Source organism: Nyctibius grandis, chromosome 8 (assembly GCF_013368605.1).
Source record: "Nyctibius grandis isolate bNycGra1 chromosome 8, bNycGra1.pri, whole genome shotgun sequence".
In the NCBI taxonomy this organism is placed as follows: Eukaryota; Metazoa; Chordata; class Aves; order Nyctibiiformes; family Nyctibiidae; genus Nyctibius; species Nyctibius grandis.
In genome coordinates this window covers 28466794-28482993 of record NC_090665.1, presented here as the reverse complement: position 1 = coordinate 28482993, position 16200 = coordinate 28466794, and the positions used below count along the sequence as shown (strand labels likewise).

General features: G+C 36.8%; 1 protein-coding gene across 4 annotated transcripts in view; it reads left to right on the top strand.

Moving 5' to 3' along the window:
- LOC137666627 (uncharacterized oxidoreductase ZK1290.5-like) overlaps positions 1–15087 on the top strand; it is a 49958-nt gene extending 34871 nt beyond the window's left edge. For 2 of the 4 annotated variants that reach the window (XM_068406755.1, XM_068406752.1), the window contains 4 exons: positions 748–839; positions 5529–5711; positions 6247–6306; positions 14788–15087. In XM_068406755.1, the coding sequence (XP_068262856.1) occupies positions 748–839; positions 5529–5711; positions 6247–6306; positions 14788–14889 (437 nt within the window). In that variant the 3' untranslated portion in view covers positions 14890–15087. Of the gene's footprint in view, positions 1–747; positions 840–5528; positions 5712–6246; positions 6307–8537; positions 8669–14787 lie in introns of all 4 variants that reach the window. The other 2 variants (XM_068406754.1, XM_068406753.1) reach the window with 2 other exon arrangements.
- The last annotated feature ends 1113 nt before the right edge of the window (positions 15088–16200 follow it).

Genomic DNA, 16200 nt, shown 5'->3' with positions numbered 1-16200 from the left:
GAGTCAGGGTTGAGGTGTGGTGGCAGGCCAGTATTGGGAGCTGCGCTTTATCGTATCTGAGGTTTGAAGGAAGACATCTGATTTCAGGACTGGCAGCACTTAATTTATATACATGCATGCACACTTAAGGCTTATTTTAAAAATAACCTTCGTATCACCTATGTGCCATTTAACTTTATTTGCATATCAACAGGAGCTGAGAAACCTAGCTACATTTTTAAACTTCTTGGTTCTTGTTAGATACTGCTTGGTTAATTAAAGTTTTTATACTGAGTTTTACGTAACATTACATAACAAAATATAAGCAGTGCTACATAGTTCATTTGGGCTGCATGTTCTTGTGTTGTGTTGCTCACACCTTATTAGTCTTCTGCAAATGTTCCACTTTTCTTAGTTTTGGCAGGCTGCTCAGAACACCATTTCCTTCTTTTCATTCTGGTGGAGTCCAATTGTTCTTTGCTTATACTACATTAGCCTTTCCCAGAATTTAGCCTGGAGTTTTTATACACTGGGGAGTTTCCAGTGTGTTTAGATTATAAAACGATTTCCTAGTGCGACTGTGACGGAACCACGCTTTCAGATAATACTGTCAAACTAAATTTCAGTGCTGGTTTTCTGTGTTTCTTTGCAGTATTTTGCTATACAGAAATGATGTGTACAATCATTTTGTCTCTTGAAAGTGATATTTTTCAAGTCATCCTCCCAAATAGTTAGGATTGTCACAAAACTTGTTCTGTTTCTCATTAGGTTTGTGTAGATCAATTGGTGTAAGCAACTTCCTTATCAGTCATCTTGAGCAACTAAAGGAAGACTGTGTGATTACTCCACATGTTAATCAGGTGAGTGGATAAATATATTTAAAGTATCTGGGTTTGGGTTTTGCTTTGTTTTTTTTGGTTTATGATCTCCTCCCCACTCCTATGCCTGAAAAACTACACCCAAACTAGCCTTAGTCATAAAATTTCTTCTCTTTCATTTCTATATGCACATCAAAAACCATTCAGGAAGATGACCTGAACTGGGGAGGTGAAGTCCTTCCTCCTTTGTTTTCCCCAGTTTCTCCCAGGCTACTGGTTTTAAGGCACAAACAAATGGTCTGTGTGCCAGTTCTTGATAATAAAACAGTTTAGAAATAAAATTCAAGGAGCACTGAACATTTAGTATCCCCAGAGTGAACGAGGCTTTGGAAAGAGCCTGTGTTCAAATACTATATATAATTCCTCTAAGCAGCACTGAAAGCCTCAGGTGATTACATATCCATGCAAGGGTGGTGTTTCCCTTGCATCCCCTTTATTTAATATTCATATTTCAAGATCACATTAAATTCAGTGAACTTCTCATTTAGGAAGGTGCTGCGAGAGCCCTGGCAAAATTTTTTTGCTGCCTGAGGCAGATTAAAAATGACCACCTATATACCAGCAGACTTCCAGGACACTGACAACTATTCCCTTGTTGCAGTTTTCTGCCCACAGGTGTGCTGGAAGTTCGTGCTCCCGTTCCTAGCACCTCCTGCCAGTGAAAGTGTGCATATGCTAACACAGAACTGGGAACTGTAATAGATGAAGTGCAGGAGTGTGTTTTTCCCCTTTGTACAGGTGATGAGGATTTCTGGCAGCTGTTTGTGGTTTAATGTCATAAACAGCCATAAAAATATTGCTCAGAATGTGACTGTCAGAACCTAACATCTCTGATTTTTGCTGTACACTACGCTAAAGGTTACTAAAGGACAATTATGAGTAATGTTAAATTAACCTAAAACCATATAAAATATTTAAGTTCAGTTATTCCAAATAAGCCATTGAAATATGTCTTAAGATGGGCAGGTTGATGACTGTTTGAGAATCAGTGAGTTTGTCAAGGTTCAATTGTGTCTCCTTTTCAGAAATATAGTCTTACTGGAGTTTGGCATAAGTTGTTACTATGTGTGAGATGAGAATAGCCTTTCAGTGTCCTACTAAATCACTGCAAGGAAAAAAAAATGTAATCTTGGATTTGTTTTGAAATTTCCTCTTAACTACAATGTCAAAATGTTACCAGTCTTACTGTCTCAGTAGTGTTAATGGAGAAAAGTTGTTTCTTGATACTATTTGACAGCATCTCTTGTTCTGTGGCTGAAAAAGAGGAGACAAAATGTTGAGATGGTAGTGATACTGGGGGGTGGGAGGGTGCCCCTGCTGTATTCAGACAGTCATTTCTTTAAGGTGATGCACAGCATTGTTCCAAATTAAAAACAAAAAGCCAACAATGAAATATCCATGCCACTGCAAACTGCTCCACTTTGAACAGTTGTGTTATAGCATTAATTTACACTTTTTAGAGTTACAGGAATCTTATAGTTCAAGTTATCCTCAACAGAGTATTTATTCTGTTTCTGACTTAGTGTTGGAGAGTTGCTTAGTCTGATGGTGAGATTACTTAAGCATTAACAAATAACTAATGAATTCCTAAATTTAAATTGGAAATAGAAGTGCTATACTGAATTCTAATTTCACTGTCCAGAATTTATAATACAGATCATCTTTGCTATATTTATGCCTAAAATAGTGTACTCTTCCAATGAACTTATTTCTAAATATTTCTAAATACAAAACATTTGCAAACAATCATTGAATACAAATATTTAAGAAGCAGGTTACAGGTTTGTATTCCAGAGTTTGTAATTGACTTGGAAGTAACAAGTTTGGATTTGTGCTCGAAGAAGTCTTTGAAGTCTCTTTGAAGGCTCTTATGCCTGTCACTCAGAGGAAAAAAATTACATTTTATATGATTTTAATTAATATATTTGTTTCATTTAATAAAGTGATAGACTGAAACAAAATATAAACTGTTCCTCTCAAAATTCCGTGTAGGAATGCTACTTTTATAGAAGTGCAAATTACTGTGTAATGACCTCAGAGAGATTTAGGTATGTTGTTAATATTGCCATTAATATTGAGCTCTATTATGTAAATTTGTACAAGGTAGAAATGTATTTTAGTATTTTGAGGCATTAGGGAACAACCCCTTTGTATATAAACTCACCTGAACTCTATGGAGAAAACGTTTCTAGGCTTAAATATTTTCCAAAATAATTGTAAGACTATGCATTCCTATTGAGAAACTGACTGAAGTCCAGATGCAGGAAAACTTCAGAAGGTGAAAAGAACCCACAGCAGAGTGGAAAGAGTAAGGCTTTTGTATGCCATCATCTGAGGTATGACTTTCTAGGTCCGTGTGTCAGGATTGTTATTAGGATCAACTTTTCCCCATCGCGCTATGACTGTCATAAAAAACAGCACTTGCTTAGAGTTCCCCTGTGGCTGACCACGTAGCAGCTGTGAAGTTCTGTAATGTGAACTGCAAACTGTTTTATTGAACAAATGCCAATTTTTACACACAAATCACTCAGGGCAGAGTGCCAGAAAAGATCAAGATCTTCTTCTACCACCATATGACAGACAGCCCTTGCCTGAGAAAAGTTTGGTGACTAAAATAGCAAGGGTGGGGCAAGCCAGGAAGTAGAAACTATTATTTTGAGGGGAAGCACATGCTGGCCACTCACCCTATGCCTCTTCTAGCTCAGGATGCTGCTCCCTTGCATTCAGATGCTGATAGAACCTTCCAGAAAGTTTTCACACGAAAAATAAATTCAAAAGTGATTGTTTTATTTTATGCATTTGATTTTTTTAGCAATATATTTAAGAAGAAAAATACTTGCTGCTACCAACACACAACTGTATGTGCCAAAATTCAATTCACAAAATTTGGGAGTCTCTCAATTCAGTGAAAGGCATAAAGTTTAGTCTTCCCAGGTGGGAAGTAGTTGTTGCTGTGTGTTCTGGTTGTGAAGCAGGCAGGTGACATCTCAGCATGTGGTTCTTGCTTTAAATATTTCTGGTGTAACCTGGAACTGTGCTGCCTAGAAAGGTTATTAGACCAGCAGGTAAGTTCTGCTTCCACTTATATTAGTAATAAATGCTGAATAAGTCACTTGATGCCGTAGAGGCACTGCAGATTTTTCAGCATTTGATCCTAAATACATCATTCTTTATTTAATATTTTCTAGGCTATGTTATTTGTTACACTTTAGTGTAAGGAATGTTTACTAAAATTGCTTATTACTATTGTAATAATCAAGTAATACACTCTGCTTGCTCTTTCTTTTTTCCCTCATAGTTCTGCATAAAAACAATGAGAATGTTTTCTAGTCAGCTCAGGTGCAAACAAATGAAGAACTGTATGACCTAAACACTGGTGTTACACATAAAAATACGAAATACAAAGGCTACTCAAAGGTCAAGAAACATCAAAGGTTGAAGACATGGATGTGTCTGCTGCTTGAACCTTGTTCCTGAGTCTACCTAGTAATTTAGATCATAGCAGCTTTAGGCTGACTCAGCCCAGCCTTCGAGGGGCACAGTTTTTTTCTTAGCACATATTGAATGACTGCCAGCCTATTGTTCCCAACTATTGTTGTCTGAAAAGACAACATGTACTAAAGATGAGAAACGGGAAATGTTCGTTTGTCCTCTTTGTGGCAGAAGAAATTTTCCAGATTCCATGTGTTGAGGTAATTGTTCAGAAGAGTATTTTTCTTCAAAATGCGCAAGAGTTAGATCACTGGAACAATGGTGATGGGCAGTCACACAAATACATCACATGATTATGTATTTTATAAAAGAAAACACTACCCATTTTCATCTGAATGCAGAGGAAGGTATACTGCTTACAATGTATAAACTGTGAAATACTTATTTAAATAACATAGTGAGGAATATTACAGAGGTTCTCTTTTGGCTTTTGCTACGTGCCAGAATGTGGCTCTTCTGAGATCCTTACTTTCCAATAACTTCTGTTTCCTTTTGCTTCCAACAACTATGTCTTTGTAGCTTGTTACTTTTCCTCTTTTAACTGGGTCTTGGCAATTTGTGATCTTCCTTCCTACAAAGGGTCATCTCCACACTTCATTCCACAGCGTGATTGCTTCCCTGCATAAGCTATTGGTGACACCTCACACAGAATACAGGATTTTCCGTGTACAATCCATGCCAACAGGCTTTGCTTCCAAGGTCAGGCCCTCATCCTAAGCAAATTGTTGTAGTTGCAAACCCAGTCCCTGCCCAACCCCTCCCCTTGCCTGTACAACTCAAAGATCATTAGTGAAGAAACAGGGAAGAGAAGGTAGTCTCAAATCACAAATAAAAATGACCTGATGCTGACTTCCACTATGCATTTGCATATATTTCTCAAACACAGAGCAGGAGTGCAAGTCCAACTGCAGGTAGGGCAGACAACTGCTCCATGCACCTTACTTCTGGGGGAAGCATAAAATACATAGTTAACTGGCCAATTAATGGCAAAATGCTTGTGGATTAATATCCTTTGTGTGTCTTCTGAAACTGGTAACTTGCATCTATCTACCATAAGCAGTGATTTCACTCATGTTGTATTTTTAAAACAAGAGAGAAAAAATATTTATCAATCAATGATGTTTTCTACTAAATGTACTCTCAAGGTTTTTACTAAAAGTTTATTTCTATTTATCTAAGGTTGAATACCACCCTTTCCAAAGACCTCAGGAGCTAGTGGATTATTGTAGGAGCAGAGATATTGTTTTTGAAGGCTACTGTCCTTTAGCCAAAGGTGAAGCACTCACTCATCCCACTATCATTCAGCTGGCAAAGAAATATGGCAGAACTCCAGCACAGATTTGCATACGGTGGAGTATACAGGTAATGGAGGGTGGTAATAAAAACATGTCTCCTCTCAGGAAAAAAAATGCAAAGAGTTCAGGTTTTGTGCATCAAACCAGAATTTATACAGAAAGTATTTTTGCCTTCAATGTGTTGATGTTGTGTGAACTAACTGTGCTGTACTGGAAATTTGGAATGTAGTACACAAAGTGTGGCAGTATTTTAAATATGCAAATAATCTGATTGTAGGGAATAAAAAGAACCACCAATAAAAGATATGTTTTGAAACTAAATGTTACAAGCAGTATGGGGCATCATTCCATTTCTATCTCTCAGCACCAAGTACTAAGCAGTGAAACAGCGTATTAAGTTGACATAAACCACATAATCTGTGTTGGAATTTAATGCAGTGTATATAACGGCAATTAAAATAGCATCTAGAAATGTCAGTGTCCTCTGAAAAATGAAATTAAAACCTCAGAAGACATTAGGAATTTCTCAAAATGTTTTGAAGAGAGATTATTTTCTTTGAAACTATGTAAATTTTAATGATGAGAAGCATTATGTTTTTCAGAATGGGATTGTCACTATTCCAAAGTCCACAAAAGCAGAAAGGATACAGGAAAACTGCAAGGTAAGATTTGGTTATGCACTGAAGTCTGACTAACACCTGAATTACTGTTTTTAATACTTTGGTTTGCCTGCCCATTTTCCTTATAGCAGTTTTATATTGGGGCAACTCAGTTAAAACCGGCAAATTATAGTACCATAAAATTACAATATAGTAGAGAACAATAATTCACAAATGTCAGAAATCAACTGGAGAGTTAATCACTGTGTATAAAAAAGATATCCATTGAAAGACCTTTCATAGTTGATTTTTATTATTAATATTTTTATTTATTACTTGGCTGATTGTAGAACATCCTAATCTGATTATGGTTAGGTCCTTTTTGTGACAGGCACGTAGGTCAAATGGAAGGAGTTTGTATGCTATGCATAACACTGTGTGAAAGCTGTAAAACACTCTTGGGGATATCCCAGATAGAGACCTTCTAAGGAAATCACAGTCCTGCCAGAGCTGACTCTTTCCCTACCTTCTTCCTTCCACTCGACTTGCAGAGAAGGTCCCAGCACAAAGGGGATGGACAAAGAAAAGTGGAGAGCGAAGGAGGATTTTCCTTTTCCTACCAAATGTTCTTGATTCATTACTTCATTTTTCTCTCAATTTCCCTAATCTGAAAGTGTGCTTTCTTTCAGGGAGGGAAGGGGAAACCACAACAACCTTATTGTTACTTCCAAAAATATCGTAGGGGTATGAACTGTTTGGCAAATCAGGAAGAAACTTTGCAAGAAGATAGGAAACTTCTGTCTACTAGTTAAATCAGAGTGTGAGAGAGAGAGAGTGTGTGTGTGCGGCGTGCACGCACGTGTGTGTAGCTGTAAATCAACGTACATGTAATGAGGATTTCTCCTGGTGGCTATGCCTGTTTATGTAGCTCCTGCCTTGACTATTTATTCCTGCATGCACACTGCCGTCTGTGGTACAAGCACAGTTGTTTGTGGTACTGTATTGTGAACCAGATCAGAGAACAAAACTAGCTTAAAAATCCTTCCTTATTATTATTTTTTTTAAATTTTATTTATTTTACTTTCCCCAATGATATTTTAAATCCAGGTTAATTCTGTTTTTTACAGAGTTTACTCTATGGCCACACCAGTTCACTTCACACAACTGAGGGAATGCATTGCAGCAAAACTTAAAACGCTTAAGATGGAGAGGAGGAGGGGAGAACTGGCAGTTATCTGACGTTGTTTATCACATCTTCGTTTTTGTCTTTCCCCCATGCCTGTGTGTTGGCCTGAGTCTCTACCATCTCTAGTCAAGTTGATGAAAGCATGGGTCTCATTAAGCCCTCAGTATATAATACAATATATATTATTTCTAATTCTGCCACTGGTCCATGGTTTAGGTTTAAAAAGCTTGAGCACTGAGATTTGACTACAAGGGTCATTCCAGCAGACAGTGATTGCTGGATAATGCAGGATGGGAAAAGCTCATTTGGCAGCAGTTCAGACTCCACAGGATCTTTTTATTGAGTATGGAGGAGCTCTGACAAAGACAACAGACCAACTTAAAGCAACTTCAGTTCTGAAGTGATCATGTTTGAATAAGACACCTGCTAAGGAAACACTGACACAGTCATTCATGTTGCAGGTCTCACCACAGGAGAAGTCAGTGCCTGTAAGAACCTATGCATGAAGACAGGTGGTTGCTTTCAGGTTCGAGTTAGTACTGAGGCATTACAGCACTGTATCTGTTTCTGTATTAGCTGATCCATGAGTGTTTTGTCTAAGAACACGTAGAAAAGATAGATATAGCTTTTGGTTAGCTTTGTGAATGTCCTGATACCTTCTCGTAATTCACTTTGGCTAAAGTTCTGAGGAAAAGAACTGTAACACTCTAAACTGAACATTGGGATATAAGTGAACTACTGAGATCAGGTTTCCAGAGGGATTGCGGTCAGGGTATTCCTATACTTCTGGCAGTGACCATATAGAGTGCTGTCAAAAACAGCTTTGATACTGCCATTGTCTTGGACCCTTGCCTGAGGCCAGAGTGCTACAAAACCATCTGAACAGAGTCTACAAATAAAAATGAGTCACAAAACGAGCAAAGGACCCAGTGGAGCCTGTCAGCTTAGTGGAATATTTATCTATGACAAAATATAAGAAGGATTTCCAGAAGGAAAAATATAGAAAAATTCTGCCTTACATTTAAATGAATCTTGGTCAGTTTAAATAACAGAAACACTCCTGATTCTTTCTGTGTTCATGATGTTAACTATATATGCATTCCCATAGGTGTTTGATTTTACAATAGCAGAAGACGATGTTGAAATTCTGAATGGAATGCATGATGGGAGACATGTTTCCTGGGACCCAAGCCTTATTGTGTGAATGAAGGTTTGAGCTTTTTCCTTTGTCAGTGATCAGTGAGTAATTTAAATTCAGGGAATATAATTTAAATTCAGGGAATATAATTTAAATCCAGGGAAGGTTACAATAAGAATAATCGTAAAATTAATGTCTGCTATTAATGAAAACTGATTTGAAAGCCTTAACATTGATAACAGACAAAAGATATTTTTGAGGGTAGCACTTTTGTACAGAGATCTTACATTTCCGTTTCAAATCCTGATCCGTAGTTCACTGAAGCCCATGCAAAGCCTCCTATTTATGCTATTGACCCTGCATCAGGCCATTTAATCCAGGAGCATGAGGAGATATCCCTTCTTTAAAAATGTAACAAAACTTGCTACCTACTAGTGTACAACACAGGCATTAAGTACGAAATAATTTTTCAAGTACTTTGTTAGAGGTATACAATGTATGAAGAAGAAGAAGCTGGGTGAAAAAATATGTTAACGCCATTATTATTACAGTATTTATACTGTACAATATACTGTAAATCTCTATCAAAAATATAATCTAAGTGTAATAAGCAATATCTGAGCATCACTAAAAAAAGTTTTATGCATATTCTTGCATGATAATGGTATTGACCCAGAGAGTTCTATGCATATTATTTACTTGCCTGTAGGTATAACAAAGTAGAAATCTTTCCAGAGAAGTCCATGTACAAGTAAACTACCTGCATGGCTAAGAGTTGAAGAGCAAGCTCTAAGAGCCATCTTTGTTATTACTGATCTTTTTCTCTTACTAGAAATTCTGATGAGTTTTGTGTCGCTTTTAGTGAGAATTAGTTTAGCTTTCATTTTGGATTTGTCCAGGAAATCTCATTAAGAGACCATACTGTTCCTCAGATTTCCTTATAAAATATGTATATATCGAGAGAGACAGATGTAGGTATAGATATATGTAGTTTACAGATCTGTTTTGAGAAATATGTCTGCAGAGTCTTTTATCGCTGAGTATTCAACTTCTAGTCACATTGGTTTGATATTTTAGGAGTTCCTGTGTCTAGAAAGGTATGGAAAATCTGACTATGATTTATATTGTGTGTGGACTTCCTGAGGCAGTTTTCCCAGTGCTGTTCTGCTTTAGTCATATCGTGAAACAAAGCTCCTTAGTTTTTTATCAAGAAGTGACTTACAGCAGTCATATATTCTAGTCTGCATTGTTTGTCCTCCAAGTAGAGCCTCTATACAGCTTGGCTAAAATACAGACAAACTTACATTTTGATAACAGCTCCTCAGAATAATTGGTTGTTTTTTCCTGGTGAACATTTCTGCAAAATTTGTCTAGATTTGCCTCTGGAATCATTAATGTATTATTTATTTTAAATAAATAATATTTTAAATTTCTTTTAAAATACAAGATATTATATGAAATGCTGTACTCACTAATAGCTGTACAATGTACTGTTCCAAAAAAGATACACAATCTCCACAGTAAGGTTATTTACTAGAGTTTCAAGTGTGGCCTGCAGTTTGGGGTGCTTTTCAGTATCTGGCAATGCCACTTTAGGTGTCTAAGAACAGCTATGTGTCTGGCTTAACTGGTGTGATGAGGGGTTCAATAGTTCCAAAAAGTAAGGTTTATTGATACAATTAAGGTACTTTTTAGGCTTTTTTTAGCTTTTGCAGAAAATTATGGCAATGACTAAGTGAAAATTGGAACGATTTCCCAGAAATAAACCTTTCTACCCATAGTCATCAGCTAATCCTGCTTTTGAAAAGTCACTTTATAGAACAATACCTTAGCAATATGAATAAAACCTGTTACTGTGCTGTTGAGGGACTCCTTGCTTCCCAGTGTATCTGAATTCATAAAAGGAGGACTAGAAGTGAATCATGTGCCTAGTATTAACTCAGTGTGGCTTTTTGGCAGTGAAGACTTTCTCAGAAACTACAAAAGAGAAGTTGGAGTTTTACCTCTAGCTCTCTCTAAAGAAACCGACATCACATCAACATGCTATTTCCAACACAAACGATGCATACAAAGTGAACCAATTCTTTATGTATGCTAGCAAATTCTAGCTTCAGTATTACCAGAACAGTATCAGTTAGGACTAGCTACATGGCTAGAAGTCCCATGTTGGTCAGAGCAGCTCTGGTTTTTCTGCACTTTGACTGATTACCTCTCTGTTCTGAGCTAAACAGAACTAAACCAGATTTTCTTGCTAATCCCCCACATAGATGACTTTAGGCTACAGCGAGGATGGCTTCCTAAATCACTGATGTATTTCATTGTTCCCTCTGTCAAAGAGATTTTACAATGGTTTTTGTGTCTGCACCTGCTTTTGCTAGGAAGTCAAGCCACCATTTTCTTTGATCTAGATCATGGTATCCAAGCAGTACAATGAGTAATGAAAGAAATAATCAGATAGAAATAGTATTAATAAAAAAGAATTCTTCTTAAGGAGCAGTTGTGGCAAGTTACAGTTTTAATCTGATACTTTCCTAACTACCTTCAGACTTAATTATTGTTAGTTCAGGACTTTTTTCTGGTTGTTTTTTTTTTATCTTTCCTAGCAATTCCTTTGCTACCAGGTGGTGGCTTTAGAACTATGGAAGAGTTTAATTGTAACTATGTACAAAGTCGAGCATAATTTGAGGCAATATAAGCTTTTAAACTGCCAGGACTCAGCTGACCTGTGCTATCATTCTCCCAGGTGTGGTGTGCAGTTTTGCACATTGTACCATCACTAATAGCCGTTGTTTTCTGGCAGAAGCTGTAACTGCCCTAATAGACTGGAATCCTGTTATCCCCTGTGTACTTGGGAGATATCACTAGAGCCTCTTCCTTTGAATATGGCATTCACAAGTTTTATACCGCGTTGGTTAATTTAGAATCATTAAGAAAATCATCTTTTACATTTGATCAGTTTGCAGAGGGAAAGACAGACTCAGTGGATTCATATTTTATCCTCCTCTCTACAACTAAATTGACATTACAGATGTGGTAGATGATAGTTTTCTTTTTAAGCAAAGGCTCAACCTCACCTCATCTAAGTGGACATTTCTAAAGTACCAACAACTTTGATCATAGTATAAAGAAATAAGACAATAAATTGGAAAGTGAACAGTAGTGAGATTTAGGAGTAGCAGTGAGCAGTGATGTTCTGTAATAGAAGCAGAACCTAGAAGACCTAAAGGACATAAAAGTGCCAAACATACAAAATCAGGAAGTTTAACTCCATTTTTTATTTATTCTTTGGTCAGTTAACCTGGAGGTGCTCATTTTTTAAGTTGTGGTGTTTTTTGTTTGGTTGGCTTTTTTTTGAACTCAGAATTCATTCCTCAAGTGAATTCTTGGAATTCTATGCATATTCTTCCCCAGGGCTGAAACTCCTCCTTTTGTCCATATTTCTGTAAGACAAGCTTTCTCTAGAGAGAAAACTATTTCACCTTCCTACAATGACAGCTTTTAAGATATAGCAATGCATCCATTTTATCAGTGTAACCCATCATCTTGCAAATACGAATAGGGAATACACCTGAAAATTGAAGGCACTTTTTCTTCCATATAATGTAGGTCATTTGTGGTAGTGACTGATTGGGACACTCCTCTCTAGTTGAGATAAACCATTATTTAAAATAAGATACAATTCATCACTGTTACCTACCTAAGTGCACTCATCTGCTTTTGCAGGAGCGCTGTGACTCCTAGTGGAAGGGAACTCTCTTGAAACAAGTAAGGAAAGGAAAAAAATAAACTGAAAGTCAGTGGAAAGGGTGAGGCCATTTTCTGTGCAGGCAAGTAGCTTCCTGTCTGAGTAGCTCCCTCTCTCCTTTTTCTTGTCTATTTCTGAGTTTCATCTTTTATATTACTGGAGATGAAGGCACCTAAGAGTGTTTAATTGGAAAAATAATGGGAATGGTTTTGTAAAGTGCATACTTGAGGAAATTTTCTTTAATCAGGCTGCAGAAGTGTTTCTACTGCACCTGTCCCCCAACATAACTTTCAAGACATTATTTTTCTGACTAGCATGTGTAATAAAGAAACCGTAATACTAGTAAGTTCATAAATCCACTAAGCCAAGCAGACTGCATAACATTCACCCTTCTTTTTGCACTGTGGTTAACACCAGCTGATTTTTCTTTTTAAAACAGCAGTGCTGAACTGTTCTGACAGGAAAGCTGACGTTAACCCCACGTTTTTGAAAATGCAGACAAACGTGCAGTAGCTCTTGCTGACACTAATTGAATCCAAGCAGTTAACTCTTTCCACATTGCCACACCCCTTCCAAAGCTTTGAAGCTCATCTCTGACTATAGTGCATTGGATAAAAATAACAGATTGCCTTCTGGCAATTTTTCGTGTTGCTGTGCTGGGAGTCTTTTTCTGTACTTAATCTTTTGGCACTCTTTGCAGCCTCCATTAAGTTGTCTGCACTTCTGAAAGAAAACGTTGAGTACTTGCACTGCCTTGTAGTGAGCCTGTGTTATATTTATGATATAAATGATGCAGTCTTACTATTTGTCTTATGAATGGCTGCTTATTCATCTGCAGCATCACATAGGACTAATTACAACTGCCAGGACATTATAGAATAGTAATGACTTCTAAGGGACCAGAGCATGAGAACCATCTACAAAACTTGCCACTACCTATTGGAAAAAAAAAAAAAGTGGGGGTGAGCACAAAGCCTGAAATGAACTTAAATCAATGACACTGATGGTACTTCGCAGTGATATAACACATATCACTCTGTAAACATTGTAGGCATAGCCAACATTAGGGGTTGTGCTTCTCTAAGCAACTTTGCACAGATCCATTGTACCAATCTCAATCACTGTGCCCACAAGGAGTATTTAATAGTGGCTTTGCTAGCCAGTGCCCTTTGAGAGCCATTCTGTAGCTGAACTACTGATAGGAAATTCAAGAGTATGTTAGCAGCATTATTATCCTGTTAATGATTGCTCTATTTTTTTTCTCCAGCAAAATAGATTTCCAGGACTTTCTAGATGAGGCTTCAAAATTCCAGTATAATGAACTAGTGCTAAGTTCATAACTTGGCTGTGAAATTTGGAAGGGGGAGGAATGTAGAATTACTTTCACAGTTTCCTGGAAACAAGGAGAGCAGAGATTGTTGGGTTGTTTTGTTGTGTTTTGTGTTTTTTTTTCTATGAATTCTTTCTTTCCTAATGGTTCTTCATGACCTGGATTCATCCCATTGAATATACATAAATGGAATGTCACCAAGATGAATTTACAGTAAATCACTTGCTTTGGGTGCAGTATAAAGGTGGTGGAAGATTAATCTGAAACGTAGCTGTGAAGGTCATACATACACTGTGGTATAACTTCACTTCCCTGTCGAAAGAAGATGTCGAAAAATATACATTTCATGGACTCTTTATATTAATGAAACAGCAACCAGCTATTTTATATCACATGGTTGATGAGATTTTTTTACATGATTATCATTAATACCTTATAAACCAGATATAAGTACCTTTGATTAATCTAAAAAGTTATCACAGGTGGTTTTGTTTAGTTTTTTTCAACAACTGCTTTCCCTCCCCCCAGTATTACAGATAAGTAACATCTGTAATCTGCCAAATAATTGCGCATTTTCCATCTAAGACTTCTGTTTCTTCAGAAGAGCATGTCAAGTTTAGTTATCATGTCTATTAATGTCTTTAGTTTACCCTAGCAGAAAACGTACAGTAGGACTTTGATTGACGGATCCATATCACTGGAATAAAAAACTAACCTTTAAAAAATTTTCTAATGCTGCATTATACTGTTTCATTACTGTAGAATTGCTGCTATATTTTAATACAGATGCAAAAAACATATATCGTGTGTTATGGCTTTGGGTGCAATGATATCCCGTAGAACTATTGCATGTCACTTTCTCAACTACTTCAATTCTTTCTGCTTGGACTCAAGCTTTTCCTAATGTTATGTTCAGCTTAGTGATCTAAAAATAAAGTACAAATTCTCACAAAAATGAATATAGCAAACTTTTTACAATAGCCTTTTAAAACAAAAAAGACCATTTAATCAATATTAATTAATTGTCAATATCAAGAACTTAAAATAAAAAGAGACCACCTAAATTATAGGATGCTAATACTAAACAAATGTGTGCTTTAGTCTTTGTAATGTTCTCCTCATCACTTTTTTTTTCTCCAAAACAGGTTTTTGATTTTAATCTGAGGGAAGAAGACATGGAATTTTTGAACACTATGAATATAAACAGAAAATTAATTCATCTAACCTATCCACTGTGGAAAGGATAATGTAAAACCAGTTTGTTCTATACTGCAAAAGTGATGCAACTGAAACATTAACTCATTTTAAACTGAATAATAAATCTAAATTGTTCTCTTGGGTACTCAGAGAGTACCTGATAAATAACAATCAATAATCAAAAATCAATGTCAATGGTTTGTATTTACTGTTATGTTAACAAATTAATAAAATCATTTAGTTTATTCTTTTCTTTGTTGCTTTCTTACAGGTACCAAAATGCTTACTTTCAGCATTTTCTCTGCTTTCTCAGAACTTTCTGGCATATTCTCCTGGTATGGGTTGAGCTATCTCACAATATTATAATTAAGTTTCTTCTGCCTGCATGTACTTCATTTAAGGTGTCATTTTAACCTATTTGAACAAATTAGTGGGTTTTTTTTTCCTTACAGATTTTGAAAAGTATTAGTTACTTAAAGGCACAGATAAGAGCATGCTACAATGCATGTACCTCTTGAAAAATTTTTCAAAATATGGAATATTTCTTCCAGGGTTGCAGCAGAAATCTGAATCTGACTTTTTACACTGTTTTTTACATTTCTTCTAGTCATGAATTTGGGGGGATTCTGCAGGCCACTCTTGGTACTTTCTTGGTGAGCAAAGCTGTTCTGTTGGCACTGTTTCAAGGATGCCCTGTCTTGACCTAGCACATCAGAGAGGAATGGCTCTGGTTTGTGGCCGAAGTTGCGTCAGAATGAGTAAAAGTACTTTTTGCTTATATAGTAAAGATTTTGAAGGTGCAGAAGAGTAATGTGTTGGAGAAAAATCCTTTGCTAATCTGTCTTGTAGGGATTTTCTGTATCTTTTCAAGATGGATAAAGTTCAGATGCTCCTCTGATGCAATCATGAGTTGTCCAGCAGCACTAGCACTAAGACCATGTGGACTTCTGGTGGTGTCAGAGGCCACCGATCTATTAGTATGCAGGCTTTGGGAGTACCCCAGCTTGCAACTTCTCTTCTGATAAGATCAAAGCATTTTCCTGCAAGGAAATTGCCCTGTGACTAGCCAGGTTTCTGAAATCCCCACCACGCTAAGTTCTTATCAGAAGTTCCCCAAGAACTTTGGTTGTCACAGGCAGTCACATTTTTTTGTTGTTGTTGCCATGCCCTAAAAAATGAGTTTCTGCTCATCCTAAAAACTGAGGTATCTAAGAACATACACATATTCAGGATCCCTGTGAACAAAAGTGTCTGCTTCTTTATGCTTGTGGACATGTTGCAGAAACATTTTTTTAACCAGTTTACCCAGGTCAAGTGGCTCTTACATATCAGTTTGGTGTCATAATGTGCGTAGCCCTCCT